General features: G+C 36.7%; 2 protein-coding genes across 2 annotated transcripts in view; one reads left to right on the forward strand and one right to left on the reverse strand.

The window, feature by feature from the left end:
• Window positions 1–126: 126 nt before the first annotated feature.
• LOC144435529 (mitochondrial thiamine pyrophosphate carrier-like) lies at window positions 127–6,522 on the forward strand. Its single transcript, XM_078124120.1, has 6 exons — window positions 127–265; window positions 2,182–2,317; window positions 2,531–2,680; window positions 3,496–3,678; window positions 5,361–5,547; window positions 6,215–6,522. The coding sequence occupies exons 2-6, from the start codon at window positions 2,189–2,191 to the stop codon at window positions 6,520–6,522; spliced, it is 957 nt and encodes a 318-aa protein (XP_077980246.1). The 5' UTR covers window positions 127–265; window positions 2,182–2,188.
• Window positions 6,523–10,827: 4,305 nt separating this feature from the next.
• Window positions 10,828–16,284, reverse strand: part of LOC144435875 (ubiquitin carboxyl-terminal hydrolase 7-like) — a 39,322-nt gene continuing 33,865 nt past the window's right edge. Inside the window, exons 27-33 of the mRNA XM_078124514.1 lie at window positions 16,098–16,198; window positions 15,294–15,396; window positions 14,314–14,430; window positions 13,304–13,375; window positions 11,877–11,925; window positions 11,639–11,689; window positions 10,828–11,367 (exon numbers count right to left, since the gene is read on the reverse strand). Coding sequence (XP_077980640.1) covers window positions 11,264–11,367; window positions 11,639–11,689; window positions 11,877–11,925; window positions 13,304–13,375; window positions 14,314–14,430; window positions 15,294–15,396; window positions 16,098–16,198 — 597 coding nt within the window. The 3' untranslated portion in view covers window positions 10,828–11,263. The remainder of the gene's footprint in view (window positions 11,368–11,638; window positions 11,690–11,876; window positions 11,926–13,303; window positions 13,376–14,313; window positions 14,431–15,293; window positions 15,397–16,097; window positions 16,199–16,284) is intronic.

The following is a 16,284-nucleotide window of genomic DNA, read 5'->3' on the forward strand; positions in this document are numbered from 1 at the left end:
TTATTGTAAAGCTAAGTGTCCCTGAGGTCAGTCTGCCAGCCTCGTTATGAACATATGTGACCTGACAGAGGTTCACGAGATTACACGAGTCACATGAGTCATCGAACCTTTCAACGAGACCAGACGACAAGAACAACTTAGAAAGTTTACATTGACCTTGAAAACCTTAATCAGCTGATCAGACGTATATCCCATGTGCACCGCATTAGATTACCGGCGATCTTTCGTGATTAGAATGCGGATTAGTTACAGACAAGTTTTGCGAGTAAGTATATATGAGAATGCTGTGCTGAGAGATTCGTCTGTTGGCCAAGTGTGCGCGAGCGAAAGTGTATCAACGTCACGTAGCGTAAATTATAACCGCAGTGACAGGCAGATAATATATATATATATTTTTTAAAGCATCAATAGTGCTGAAAAAATAAATTTGCCAGATGTTGTACGATATCTAAGCAAGTAGATAGATGGTTGAAACCGAAAATGAACGGTATACCGTATACGGTAGTCAACAGTGTTGTAAGCGTTATACGGTTGTTTTTCGGTTATTGGTGTTATGTTGCATCACCTCCCTTGATTGTTTGGTCTCACTTTTGGGGGATTTTTTAATGAATGTGGCATATAAAATAGTCCATATATTCTTATAAATGAGGGAAATGTTTAGTCGTTTCAGTGTAAAACTGAAGGTGCACAAATTTAAAGTTATATTGGGAAATGTCACCTGGCATATAAAAATGTAATAATAAAAATGCTGTTGACATGGTGTGCAGCTTGTGAAGTTGTGATGTATCAAATGTTAATCATAAGATCTTGTAAGTTGTAGCGTTGTAAACGTTTGGCCCAGAATGTTCAAATCTTTGGGGAAGAAGGTAATTTGGCTATACTTTTCTTGAAAATTACTTACAAGTTGAGGTTAATAATTTTTCAGGTTTCACATTTCAAATATTTTTTTTTTTTAAATTTATGAACCATTAACTTTATCTACAGTGAACCATTAACTTTAACTACAGACTTTACACATAACACACCATGGCCTAGTCCTGCTTGCATTCAGAGTAAGTCAGGACTCCATTGGTGTTGGGGGACAGTCAGTATTGCGTCCCATACTCCGCATGCAAGCAGGACTAACCATGACCATGAATTCATTTTTTTCTGAAATAATAGTATTTTTGCCATCAAAAGTAAGTTAGACCATCAATTTTATCCTTGAGGTGATAATATATTACATCATGTATGTGCTATATAGTATGTGTCTTGGAAATAAAATATGTAAAATCTTGCTGTTATTTTATTCAAGAAACCTGACTAATTCTCACTTAAAACTGAGATGAAAAATAAAGGTTGACCACATAATATTTTTGAATAGAGCTCAGAGCGATCTCAAAATTTACCCACACCACATATTCAAAATGTCCACCAAACAATGGGTGACATCTGTGGGTAGATACTAGATTCATCATTTCCTTGGAAACAAGTGTTGAACAATCAAATTTCTATGATTTTTTAAAAAAGAAACTGGAGTAAGTTTTCTTATGGTATAGTTAGAGGTGATTCAAGTTATTTTGATTTTTTTAAAAACTTGGTCCTGAGGTGCTTTCTTTCTTTCTTTAAATTAACATTACATTCAGCATTATTTGGGTGAACTCACTGCTGACTTTCAAGAATGGCAGAAAATATATATAAACTTTTCAACAAGTAATTGATACCTGCAGTAAGGCTTTTAGACTGTGGGATGCCTCACTCATTTTGCTCCAGTTAACTAATTTAGTTATAATCAGCCTGTTTGGACTCATCCCACAGAACAGATCCTTTGTTTAACTTTCAACAAAAGCACTGTTAATTCATGAGATATCTGATTGTACTAAAATAACAATAGTTAGGATAGTGATCTTGAACATTGCATCAAAGCAAATGATATAGACAAAGTACATACTGATTCATACCAAGAGGTGAACATGCAAAGTTTGGCATTTCATTTGGAAAAGTCATGCATTTTCTCTCCCACACACAAATACTTCATAGGTACATCAATGAGTATGTCTATTTGAATGAATACAAGAAGAGATAACGTTTAATTTCACCTTGAGAAAACCTTACCTGACTTTAATGCATATATCTTGAAACCAAGCTGGTGAATCTCTGTGGATCTTACCCGACTGTTTTAATCTTTTGCAACTTTGACAGGTCTGATATGGTTGGCTTTGATTCAGCAAAGGAAGTGCATCTGTCATCCCTTCAGTATGGAGCTGCTGGTGCCATTAGTGGCGTGGTGATGAGGGTATTTGCCCAGCCACTGGATGTACTCAAAATACGATTTCAGGTAAAGAACGTACACACCATAATTATTTGAGGGTGTTTGCCCAGATTCTGATGCACATGAAAGAGAAGACTACATTTTGAAAAAAATGCTGCAGGAGCATGTTTGGACAAAGAATTTGACATACAAAAATCACAATCTATTGTGTAATGATACAAAAATATAGATCAAGAACAGAACTATGTGAAATTTATAATATTGTTGTTTTGATTTTAGCTTCAGGTAGAGTCTATGTACAGTAAAAGAGCCAAGTACCATGGAGTGACACAGGCTACTCAAACTATCTTTAAAGAAGAAGGAGTAACAGCATTCTGGAAAGGACATGTACCAGCTCAATTTTTATGTATTGTCTTTGGCAGTGCACAGGTAATCACAAAATAGTTCAATACTATCACCAATGTACAGTTTGTACATCAGTCCACCACTGTTATCACAGTGTGCCAGGTTCTTGCAAACTGGACAGTTCAAAGCAATCCATTGTGTCATCTCTTTCAGTTTATAGTATTTTTTTAGATAGGTACTGAATAGTGAGTGAATGTATTCAATGTGGAAAATGTTTCAGATATAAGAGATAAGCATCAACCACTACAGAAATGTGTGTTTATTAGCGATAATGGTATCTAATCAACTATGACAGAAAAATTGGTCCCCTTTGTCCTGATGTAAAGTTTATAACCTATCACCTTGATTACTTGATCTGATTGGATAAACATTGGTGATAACAAAAAAACAAACATTCAAACTGCCAAGTTATGGTGCAATTAGATATTATTCCTAATTTTTCTCTTCATTCAGGTGCAAAAAATATGAGTGACATAAGGGGCATTGTCACTATGAGTGAGACGAGTAGTGATGAAAGCTGTATGTCACATGTATTGTCCAGCTGAATGATGACAACTGTTGGAGAATAACAATATAAATACACCCATGCAAGATTAACTCAATAAAAAGTGGGGGAAATGGTGGCAAATTTCATATGTGAGCACCACAGAACCAATAACATAGATCCATGTCATGATGTAGAACAAACAGGGATAGGAATTCTGTATTTACTGTTCAGACATCAATAACTTGACTTGTGCATGGTGCCAGAGAACTTGTCTGATTCATTCAAAAATGACATGGGTAGGATTGATGTCCATCAATAAAGTCTTTCTCTTTCTTCTTTTTTCTTTTTCTAGTTTATTTCATTTGAATGGATAACACAAGTTGGTTACAGTGCATTACCAGAGAAGTGGAGTAGTGGTCACTACAAGCCAGTGTATCATTTCCTGTGTGGAGGTATTTCAGGCTGTTTAGCAAGCACAGCTTCACAGCCTTTCGATGTAGTCAGAACGCGACTTATAGCACAAAGTGAACCCAAGGTATGTGTGTGATTGATGAGATTTACAGCATCACTAGACAGCCTGACGGGATAGATAGGTTGTGTTAGTGAATCACTAGACAACCTGACAGGATAGATAGGTTGTGTTAGTGAATCACTAGACAACCTGACAGGATAGATAGGTTGTGTTAGTGAATCACTAGACAACCGGACAGGATAGGTTGTGTTAGTGAATCACTAGACAACCTGACAGGATAGATAGGTTGTGTTAGTGAATCACTAGACAACCTGACAGGATAGATAGATTGTGTTAGTGAATCACTAGACAACCTGACAGGATAGATAGGTTGTGTTAGTGAATCACTAGACAACCTGACAGGATAGATAGGTTGCGTTAGTGAATCACTAGACAACCTGACAGGATAGATAGGTTGTGTTAGTGAATCACTAGACAACCTGACAGGATAGATAGATTGTGTTAGTGAATCACTAGACAACCTGACAGGATAGATAGGTTGTGTTAGTGAATCACTAGACAACCTGACAGGATAGATAGGTTGTGTTAGTGAATCACTAGACAACCTGACAGGATAGATAGATTGCGTTAGTGAATCACTAGACAACCTGACAGGATATATAGGTTGTGTTAGTGAATCACTAGACAACCTGACAGGATATATAGATTGTGTTAGTGAATCACTAGACAACCTGACAGGATAGATAGGTTGTGTTAGTGAATCACTAGACAACCTGACAGGATATATAGGTTGTGTTAGTGAATCACTAGACAACCTGACAGGATATATAGATTGTGTTAGTGAATCACTAGACAACCTGACAGGATAGATAGGTTGTGTTAGTGAATCACTAGACAACCTGACAGGATAGATAGGTTGTGTTAGTGAATCACTAGACAACCTGACAGGATAGATAGGTTGTGTTAGTGAATCACTAGACAACCTGACAGGATAGATAGGTTGTGTTAGTGAATCACTAGACAACCTGACAGGATAGATAGGTTGTGTTAGTGAATCACTAGACAACCTGACAGGATAGATAGGTTGTGTTAGTGAATCACTAGACAACCTGACAGGATAGATAGGTTGTGTTAGTGAATCACTAGACAACCTGACAGGATAGATAGGTTGTGTTAGTGAATCACTAGACAGCCTGACGGGATAGATAGGTTGTGTTAGTGAATCACTAGACAACCTGACAGGATAGATAGGTTGTGTTAGGGAATCACTAGACAACCTGACAGGATAGATAGGTTGTGTTAGTGAATCACTAGACAACCTGACAGGATAGATAGGTTGTGTTAGTGAATCACTAGACAACCTGACAGGATAGATAGGTTGCGTTAGTGAATCACTAGACTGATATTAAAGCTTTTTGTCAAGAGGCCTATGATGTCCTTCCTTTTTTTAGCCCTAAACAGTCAAGTCCAGATGGGGCTATAGGATTGGATTCCATTAATTTGTGTGTTTGTTTGTGTGTGTGTGTGTGTGTGTGTGTGTGTGTGTATGTATGTCTGTTGTGTGTCTCTGCATGTGTATGAGTGTCTGCAGTTTGTGTGTGTATTTGTGTGTGTATGCATGCAGTATCCATATGTGCCTGACCATATCACTGACATAACACAGTCCAATTTTATTCCATGTATCATAGTCACGCTGGTATTCAGAATATCAATTTCTACACCTATCTTTTGTGTTCTGTATATAGTTGTACAAGAGTGTCCCCGATGCTGTCAAGAAGATGTACAAACAAGAAGGCGTGACAAGTTTCTACAAGGGTCTGGTACCAACTTTGATGGAGATTTTCCCTCATGCTGGACTACAATTTGGTTTCTATGCCTTCTTCAAAATGATTTGGGATAAATTTTACATGAAGAATATGAAAGAGGGTACAGGTATGTCTCTTAATGTAGATGATTTCTCTGTTTTCTTGTCAGCACGATTATTAAGGAACTTTGTAACAAAAAACAATTGAAAAGATTTTGGTGCGTGTATATATGATTTAACAAAGGCAAGGCTGACTTTCTTTATGTTTAGGACAGTTTAATACACCAACTCTGTAACCCCTGGCCTCTCTAAAATAGATTTACAAATGTGGATTAGAGGAAGCATGCTGTATACTGAGTTGTTGCAGCATTCTGGGAAATAAACAAGCTTAGGGGCTAAACATCTCTTGAAACAAAAGCCTCAGCATTGTTTTGGCAATGGTTAAACAGGTACTTGGCTCTGAACTTTATTTGTTTCCCAGAATAACTCACCAAAGTGCACAACATACCTCTTCAAGGTCGGATTTTCCAATTCATGTAACCATGTTAGAGAGGTCGCACAATGCAGAATTGGTGAAAATAACATTTCTGGGTTTCATTATTATACGTAAACATAGTAACGATAAATTCAGCATTATCTTACTGCAGTTATAAAATTAAAAAGTTTTCTTTGAAATGTTGACTTAATTTCAAGATTCAAAAATCATTAATAATTTGAATGATCATTGACAGTGGACTTCAATAATATAACCTACAGTATACGCCACTGTTTCTGTTTTATGTTTGTATTGTGCAGGTGCTATGGAAAGTCTGGTATGTGGCAGTTTCTCAGGAATTTGCAGCAAAATAATTATTCTGCCATTAGATGTGGTGAAGAAACGATTACAAGTTCAAGGTTTTGAGAAAGCACGGACTTCTTTTGGCAAAGTACAGAAATACAATGGTGTGGTTGACTGCTTCAGACAGATTCTGAGAGAGGAAGGCTTTCAGGGGTTTATGAAAGGATTTAAACCATGTGCTCTCAAGGGAGCCGTCTCTGCGGGACTTACCTTCTTTGTGTATGAACAGTGTTGTTATCAAATGAGAAAGTGGCGTGATAGTTGATGACAAGACTGACCAGATTCACTGCTGCAGGCAGTTGTGTATTGTCGTGCATTGTAAATGATATGGCTCTATATTCTTGTGCAATGTACATGGGAAAAATTAACTCAGGTTTTTCAACAAAAACATGAGGTGATACAGCCTTAATACCACTGAGATTTTCCCCACACCACAATGTAGAAGTGCCTATCAAATTAATATAGATGAAGATACAGGCTTGGTTTACTTTATTGTCAGTCTTTCTTCTCTACTGTTTGAATTATTATTTTTTGTTGTGGATTTGTACATAGAAGTGATAGTGAAATGAGCCTGTCCATCAATTTGATAGTAAATGTATTAAAAGTGTACTTCATAATTTGCAGTTAACAGGAGTGTACTTCACAGTAACAATGAACAATTTAGACTTTGCATAGATATGGGAAACAACCAACAGTTCTTTGGGACTTTATTTGAGGGGTAAGATTACTGGATCCACTGTTCCAGGATATAGCACCTACTATCAAGCAGACATATCATAGGAAAAGCAAAAAATGACGTACAGTTCAGTTATGAGACTTCGAGTTATGAATTAGTTAAGACATACCTTCCTGTGTATTTATTCTGTTCTGTACAATGTTTTTCAATTCCGTAAAGTCTGTGCAATTGCCAATTGGCCAAGCCCTATACCACACAAGCTTGAACACACACAGCATTGCTGTGAAAAATGTAATTGTAAACGAAGTGGGCCTGCTAAAAGATTTTTCCAGCACTTATTTATAACCACAGAGCTATTATTTGTGAAATGTTCACAAGTAATATAGTATTTTTAGAGGATTGAACAAGTTGACTGTGAGGTTTTCATTCAATATGAACAGTTTTTATTTATAGTTACTGGGATTTGTAACATTGGTATCAGAGTTTACATTAGAATTTACACAGGTGGGGGGATTTTTGCTGATTTTGTTGTGGATGTTTTTTTGCATACAGACTTTAGTCTGAACAATACACTCTATTTTAGTACTATGCATTACCAAATTTGCCAAATGTATATTGCAATAAGTAATATTTTATAGATAAACAATTTTTAAATGAGCCTTCAACTTTTGAGAGAAAAACATTGAGTGAATATTAGGATGAGAATTCTTTTCATTGGTATCATTTACATAACCCAAATTTTACTAACATTGGATCTGACAATCAGTGCTCTACTTCCCTCAAAGTTTTCTTGAAAATCTAAGACAAGTATACTATGGAATTATACAGTAATATATGTGTTGTTCTATCCTCAGCACTCTTCTCTTTCAGAGAGTTGGCCATATCAATGCATGATGAGGGTGCCCCAACACAGCATATTCTTATTTTTCTTACAGAGGGCCCAGTTGTTCTTACAATTTTGGGGAGACAAGTATAATTCTTTTCTTTTCTTTTGAAAATGAGAAATGAAACAAAAGACACAGGAAATGGCTCAAAAGTAGCATGAGATCGAGAAGAATGGAATGCACACAGATGCAGTATATGCATCATGTATCCAGGAAGTCAACTATTGCTAATGATGCAAATATACAAACAAATAAACCACAAAGTAGGCCAAACATTGTCTTTAAGTTAAAGAGGCACAAGCTGAGTTGATATGTTTTGAGGATGTAGTTTATGCCACATATTGAAAGGTACTCCCAGTAGTCTACACACTACTGATGTATACCTAACCATCACTTGCAATTGACTGAACTCAAAGCTGGTATTAAGATACAACTTATAAACAATCAAATGACCCAATTTATTATATGTATCAAAAAATGTATGTGAACTCCCAACTGTGCGATCAATAGTTCTAAGAATGCCAGAACACAAAGTGTGATGTCATAGAAGGTATGCATTGATATTAACATTATACTAGAATAGTAAATCAAATGTTTTGTAAGTATTTTCACATAAGCACATAAACTCAGCTTGTTCCACTTTAATCAAACACCAGTCTTGGAGGACTATAAAAATTGTAAAAAATGTTAAATAAAATACAACTGTTTTTGATAGAATGTACCAAAAGCAACTTTGGAAATACAGAGTATTTTATCATATTTATTGCTGTCATTTTTTGAAAGTATGAAATGCTTTGACCTTGTATATAGAATTCAGGATTGTAGAAAATATGTATACATACGGACAGTATTTTTACAACTAAAACTCAAGTTATAATATTCAGTATTTATAAACTTTTTTTGTGTTTTCTGAGCAGTGCCATATACTTGAAGTGGGATGGATATTTTGGACAATATCAATAAATAATCAAGTACAGTACAGTACTGTATGAGGTTCAAATTGTGTTGTAATTTGTAGAATTGCTGGTCATCTTGCAAGTCTTTCCTTGCCCCACAAAACCATTAGTTGTTCATTATTGTGTGGTTAAACATTAAACACTTATTAGCCCCAAAGGGCTTAGCCCGCCAGGGGCTTCTATGTTGGGCCCCGTCCGTCCATCCGTCCGTCCACCTATATTTCCAGTATGCATGTGCCAATTTCAACCAAAACTGGTACAAATGTCATATGTTATAGAGGGCATATGCACGACACTTGGTTTTACAACCCTCACGACAGCAGCGAAAAGGCGGCCATATATGTCTTAATAATCACACTTTGCCCAATAACTCTTGAAGTTTGACAGATAGGAGACCTCATTCAAGTGTCTTCACCCATGTTATCAATCGTGAGCTTTTTAATGGCACATTGACTTTTGACCTTGACCTCCATCTTCAAGGTCAAATAGCCATATTATTGTCAAAGTATGTATGTATATCTCTGATATGCATGGACTGATTTCAACCAAACCTTGTACAAATGTCAGATGCTATAGTCTGCATATACACATCTTTCCTTCATTTCACAATACCCACAATAACAGCATAATGGCGGCCATATTTGTCATAAATATTCACATTTTGGCCGATAACTCTTGACGCTTAACAGATAGAGACCCCATTCAAGTGCCTCCGTTGTGGTTATAAATAATGAGCTTTCTAATGACACACTTACTTTTGACCTTGACCTTCATCTTCAGGGTCAAATAGCTATGTCTTCCTATTTTGAAATCATTAAGATAATATAAATATTAATGCCAAGGTGCCTGAAATTGTCAAGGATCTACACATAATAGATAAGAAATGAACAACCCTTTCAGGTGTTGTCAGTGTATCTTTTTGATTGCCTTAAAGGCCATGCCATAGTTGTTGTCCTTTTTGAACTGAAAGCCTGCGACATAATGTACAAACTAAACAATTTGTTGTAGTCACTACAAGAAATACTTTTTTGGGGCTATGTCTTCCATGAAGCCTTGTTATTGTCAATTTACAAAGATCACATCAATTCCTCTCTCAGTACTTCATTTTTTGTGATTGAGAATTATATTTGTTGACAAGTTTACAATGAAAACTATTAACATACATAGTATTACAATGAAAACTGTCACCTGTCCTGAATATTATCAAACAGCGCCCTCTAGCAGTTCCAGTAGGAAAATACTATCATGGAATTTCATGTATAATGGTATCTACTTGTAAGCACCAATGTCCCAGGAGTTTCCTACCTGAACTGAACTGATCCCCCTCGTCCCAGTTTCCTACCAACTCTGCAGTCATCGCTATCTATATGAACTGATCGCCCTATGACCCAGTATCCTTCCTATTGTCTGTAATCATCAATATCCATATGAACTGATCCCCCCCCACCCCCCCCCATCCCAGTTTCCTACATACTGTCTGTAGTCATCAATATCCATATGAACTGATCCCCCCCACCCCCACCCCCATCCCAGTTTCCTACATACTGTCTGTAGTCATCAATATCCATATGAACTGATACCCCCCCACCCCCACCCCCCATCCCAGTTTCCTACATACTGTCTGTAGTCATCAATATCCATATGAACTGATCCCCCCCCATCCCAGTTTCCCACATACTGTCTGTAGTCATCAATATCCATATGAACTGATCCCCCCCCCACCCCCCCCCCATCCCAGTTTCCTACATACTGTCTGTAGTCATCAATATCCATATGAACTGATTCCCCCCCCCACCCCCCCCCCCCATCCCAGTTTCCTACATACTGTCTGTAGTCATCAATATCCATATGAACTGATTGTTTATTTAACAAACTCACATGACATTAACACAACTAGACTGTAAGATACATCATGGTGTTCCACCCTTATCAGCCATTGGAGGGGTTGACCGATGTGTGAGGGCGCCCCATCACAGCGTACCTTACAGACTACGACACACAAACTAGGGCGCAAACAAACCATATAAAACAACAGTTTTGTTTCAGAACTCTTTATTGCTGATGACTGAAACAAAGCAAGACTTACCAAAGTTCACTTGAGAATAATTACAAATACAATGATTTTCCACCACGATAACTTGCTGCTGCCTCTACTAGTGTATGCACTGGACATTAGCAGATAACCATTATACAGTCCCTTTGATAAGGAATGTAGCAAGACTACTACATCCATCCTCTACTATTCCCACCCCTATTTCACAGTCATGTAGTCTCACCCACCTTGAAATACAATGAGATTGTTCCACTTTCAAGAAAGTTCAGGTGAGTGAAGGGATAAATACCTATCATCGAGCATTCAAGGTGTAGAGTTTTTTTTCCCCGGGAGGCTTTCTGTACATGCATAGTTCAACCAGTTTTTTTTTAAAGCCAGTGCTAAACACAATCTCTGACAATAAATAAAATATGCATGAGTTTACTGTACAGAAGTTCCTAATTAAGAATCTTGATGGCTTTCTCCAAATAGTTGTAGCGTGATCTCTTGTTCTTGTTGATATGATCAAGGCCAAGCCATGGTTTAGGCTGCATATTGCCACCTGAAATGAAATCCACAAAGAAATGTCATGTTGGTAACAACTTAGCTAACGAACCCTTGTACTTCAGGTAAAGAATCACGATGGTCTGTCTGTGAAAAACAATATTGCATCCTGAAAATCTCCTGATTCAGGACACCAACACTTAGATAGAACACCTACAGGAGGTCTACTGAAACATTCTCATGTAAAACACCCATGCCTATGTGGACATGCATAAATCTGTCAGATAAGGGGACTAAAGTCTCAATCTTACAAATACTAAGATACTTACCAGGTAGAGCTTTGGGACTAAAATCCTTCACTTCTACATGGTACTCTGGATCTATAACATAAAAAGACTCTGATATAAGATGATTGTTCTACACTAGCTGCGCTAAGCTCACAGTTCTACTGTAAATACAAGGTGTCTAATCTTGTATACATACTTTATAACAAAAATAATTAGAACACATTGGGAGATTATTCATTCCAAAAGTAAAATGTTATAAATTACAATCTAAAGCCTTTACCTTCAGGTATGGAGGTTGGTCTTCCCATAACAACTATCACAAACTTGATCTATGAGATGAAGAAAAAAAAGATGAAACATCAGATTTGTCTGTCTTTTATCAAATTAATTGCCAAGTGTGTATATATCTATAGCCTAAGAGGGTCCACAGGTTTCTTGTTATTCTGGTACACAGTATTCCTGATAGCAGATACACTAGTCTAGGGGCTAGACCCTCAGACAAATCTGCTGACTTTAAAAGAGACCCCAGGTCGAATAGCACCAAAGGCACTGTCAGAGCTGAACACCGGATGTACTATCAACCTCAGCTTTTGTTTGGCAACCTTCTGAGCACAGATCCAATGTCTTGTTACAAGACTACAGATAGACAGGATATTCAAGTTGCTGTCATGAAATGCCTATAGAAGACATAATCTAGATAAAAATCTTAAAGGTCATTAATTTATCATTATGATCCAAGATGAAGCAGTTTAGCTTTGTAACAGTCTTGTGTTCATAGAAGTTTATTTAAAATTAGGAAGGCCTTACTTAATTCTGTGTTTCTCATGACCCAACATACTCTATATTTATTTAATCTGATGACAACAAAATTAGAAATTGATGCCCTCTATGGTAGGATAATATAAAAATCACTGATTTTAAGATGACAAATCCCACAAGTGCATATCTGAGTGAAGATTATCTTTTAGTGCTGAAATTCAGGACCTTTCCTCAAAGAAATGGTTTAAAACTTTCTTAGGGAACATCACATAATGTCGCACAAGCTCCATAAGCGAACATCATTCATTTAGGACAAACAATCTCCTCCTTTCCCTCTTAACAAACGTTCACAAGTATGACATTACACATTTATATATGATGTATACCATGATGCAAAATGTAGCAGTCACACCACTAGGATCGATGCAATGTAAAAACATTGTAAACATGAATTTCCAACCTTATGAACCTGTTTACTGAGATGATGGTAAACACATCAAAATACTACCGGAAACCCAGCACAAAGTCATATTAGAATAAATTTTTATCAACTTATCAACATCTCAGTAGTAAATACAGAAGCTGTGATCACTGAAGGAGTGAAAGTTTTTGAAATTTGTAATTTATGTAATTAATGAAGTTCAGCAATCGCATTGACAACAGACCGCCTCCCCTCCACCTAAAGGAACAAAGTTAGCGTATTGAGCTTGTTTGACATTGTGCAATCTAACTTTAATTGTCATTTTTCACTCATTCACACTGTTAAAGTATGATTCTGAATTGAAAGTATCACTAACACATACAGAATACTTTCTTTTATATAAATGTTTTTACTATTTTTAGCTGACTGACTGACCCATCATTTTGAAGTGTTATGATGAGAAACACAGAAGTAACCAACACCACCTTTATCTGTTATACATTATTTACGTAATATTATGACCTTACCTTTTCTAATTCTTTATCACTTATTCCCAATATTGAGCCTACCCTGGCTTTCACATCGGAAAATGGTTCACCCTGTGGTGTAGACAAGAAAAAGTTTTCATGATTAATATATTATACAAATGGAGATATAATTCATTTTCAATATTTACAACTTCTGTTATGAAAGCATCTCCCTTCAGCTTTGAAATGAATAACACAATGTGGAAAAAGTCAGCTCAGATACCATCAATTTATGTCATCACAAACAAAATTTCACTATTTTTATCAAAAGCTAGGCTCAGTCTCAGTACAGTTTAAAAGTTGTACAAGCTGCATTTATAATCTTTTCTTTACTTAAGGGAAATATTGACATAAAACCCTGGTACAAATATATAATGTACAAATATATAGCAAGTCTCAATGACATTAACAGTTAATGTTGTCAGTACAGTTGAAGGCATACTAGGGCTTGCCTTGACATTTCATTTGACATCAAACCAATAAAGGCCCAGGAGTGAAAACAGTTATCTAGCAAAGCTATACAAAAAGTTGGTCCAGAACAAAAGAATAATCCTATGTAATACCTATGACTCCACTGAAAGGATAACACTAATTTTGAGACCTAGGATTGAATCATGGGCCTTTAATCCTGTTATGTGAAGCCTGAATATCAGGTTCAAGTTCAGCTAAAAGTATAAAACCAGGTTATGTATGCTTCACAATAAGTAGAATACAATATGTACCTTGTAATTTGCAGCATCCCCCCCCCCCCCCCCATCCCATCCACCCATACATTCAGTTCCTTTACTTTGCACTTTCTTTAGAAGTTGAAAGTAGAGCTTATGAAAATGTAAATAAAGGGTTGTGAATCTGATATCTTGTACAGGCTTCAAAAAACACTTTCCTTGGAGAGTTTCAGTGCATCACAGTGACCCATCTTCAGGAATCATGATACTTAGTTGAGGATCACTCTATCAAACTCAACTTTATGTACCTATTTCATATTTGAATTCAGGATGAGTGCAACTTACATGTTTGATCCTGAGAAGAAATGGCACACCAAAAGTTGCAAAGACTTCTTTCTGGAAATGAGCAACACATACTAGCATCTCATCATCCTTGAGGTGTAACTGATCCTGTGGAATTTCCTGTAAGGTTTAAAAAAAATTGACATAAAAATAACATCCCAAACCTTCTTATTCCTTATGTCAAAACAAGTAACTGTTTCCACCACTTACCACAAGTTGCTCTACATCATCAAATTACACCTTTAATTTCATTTTTTTTTGCATACACCTTTGTCTGTTTTACCACCTTTATTAACCCATGATATTGTTACTCATACAAATTCTCCTACTACAAATTACCTGACGGATACGTTTTCATATTCTGCTTCCATACATGATATTGAGGGTTGATAGTAAGTCCACTAATTAATAACATGGAGAGACTTGATGTTGGCTTGACTGGTAAGTTAAAGGGGAACACCACTCCAGGAAATAAAGACATTACCCTTTTCACGAAGGATTCCTGCTATTGCGGCAACACGCAAGCGCTAATGTAAACTTTGGGCTCTGGACAATTATTTCATACTTTCACTTCACAGAAGAATTTACATGATTGCCAACAAACACCAAAGTGAGTCTTGCTTCACATTCACTACTCTGTGACTGTCTTAGCAGAGATCCAGAGTTTCCCCCATAGGAGTCAACAGACACATATATGTATTAGATCAACAATACATATTCATGACTCCTAAGTGCTTAGCACCTTCAGATACTAATGCATATGTATTTCTGCTAACTTCCATGAGGCAATGCTGGACCACTGCTTGGACAATGAATGTATTTGGGGTTTTATTGATGTTTCTTGGTTGAGTTTTGCTCTTGTCAAACATTTATGATCATTGAAACAAATACAATTACAATTTTTGCTGTAAACTCCATGTAAATGAGTATGGAAATAGGAAGTCTCAACAACAAGTATGAGAAAACAAAACAACAATATATACCTCTATTCTGTAGGTTTTACTTGTACCAGTTGTATTCAAACAATCCAGATAAACATGGTCTGTTTGAATTTGAAAGATTTTGTTACCAATAACTTCAAGCAATCTGCAACAAAAGACAATAAATATTACACATAGATATAAAGAACATCAAGTCAGCCAAGGATAATATGATTGCTTGCAGGTACAAACGTCACTGTCAGCCAAGGATAATATGATTGCTTGCAGGTACAAACGTCACTGTCAGCCAAGGATAATATGATTGCTTGCAGGTACAAACGTCACTCAGCCAAGGATAATATGATTGCTTGCCGGTACAAACGTCACTGTCAGCCAAGGATAATATGATTGCTTGCCGGTACAAACGTCACTGTCAGCCAAGGATAATATGATTGCTTGCCGGTACAAACGTCACTGTCAGCCAAGGATAATATGATTGCTTGCCGGTACAAACGTCACTGTCAGCCAAGGATAATATGATTGCTTGCCGGTACAAACGTCACTGTCAGCCAAGGATAATATGATTGCTTGCCGGTACAAACGTCACTGTCAGCCGAGGATAATATGATTGCTTGCAGGTACAAACGTCACTGTAATATGTTTGTATTTACTATATCAATAATCAATTGTCATGACCTACAAAGTGCTATTGACAAATAGGATAGACAAACCTACCACGTTGTTGTTGTTTTATGTGGTAGCTTCTAATGCTAAAGGTCATTGCCAATACATGCACACATATGCATGCATGCACGTACGTATGTACATTACATACATGTACATAGTTACGTACATACAATTCTTTACCTAAGTTTGCCGGTACCATTTTCGGCCAGTGTCACCTGCTTTTTGGCTTCCTGTAGAAGACCTCCTACACTGTCACCTTTGTTGGGATATAGCATTAGTTCCTACAAGGGATGGGGATAAAACACACAACAATATCATTATTAGACTATTTTAAAATCACAAACACTATAAACGCAATGTGATGCTG

Source organism: Glandiceps talaboti, chromosome 5, assembly GCF_964340395.1.
Source record: "Glandiceps talaboti chromosome 5, keGlaTala1.1, whole genome shotgun sequence".
Classification (NCBI taxonomy): Eukaryota; Metazoa; Hemichordata; class Enteropneusta; family Spengelidae; genus Glandiceps; species Glandiceps talaboti.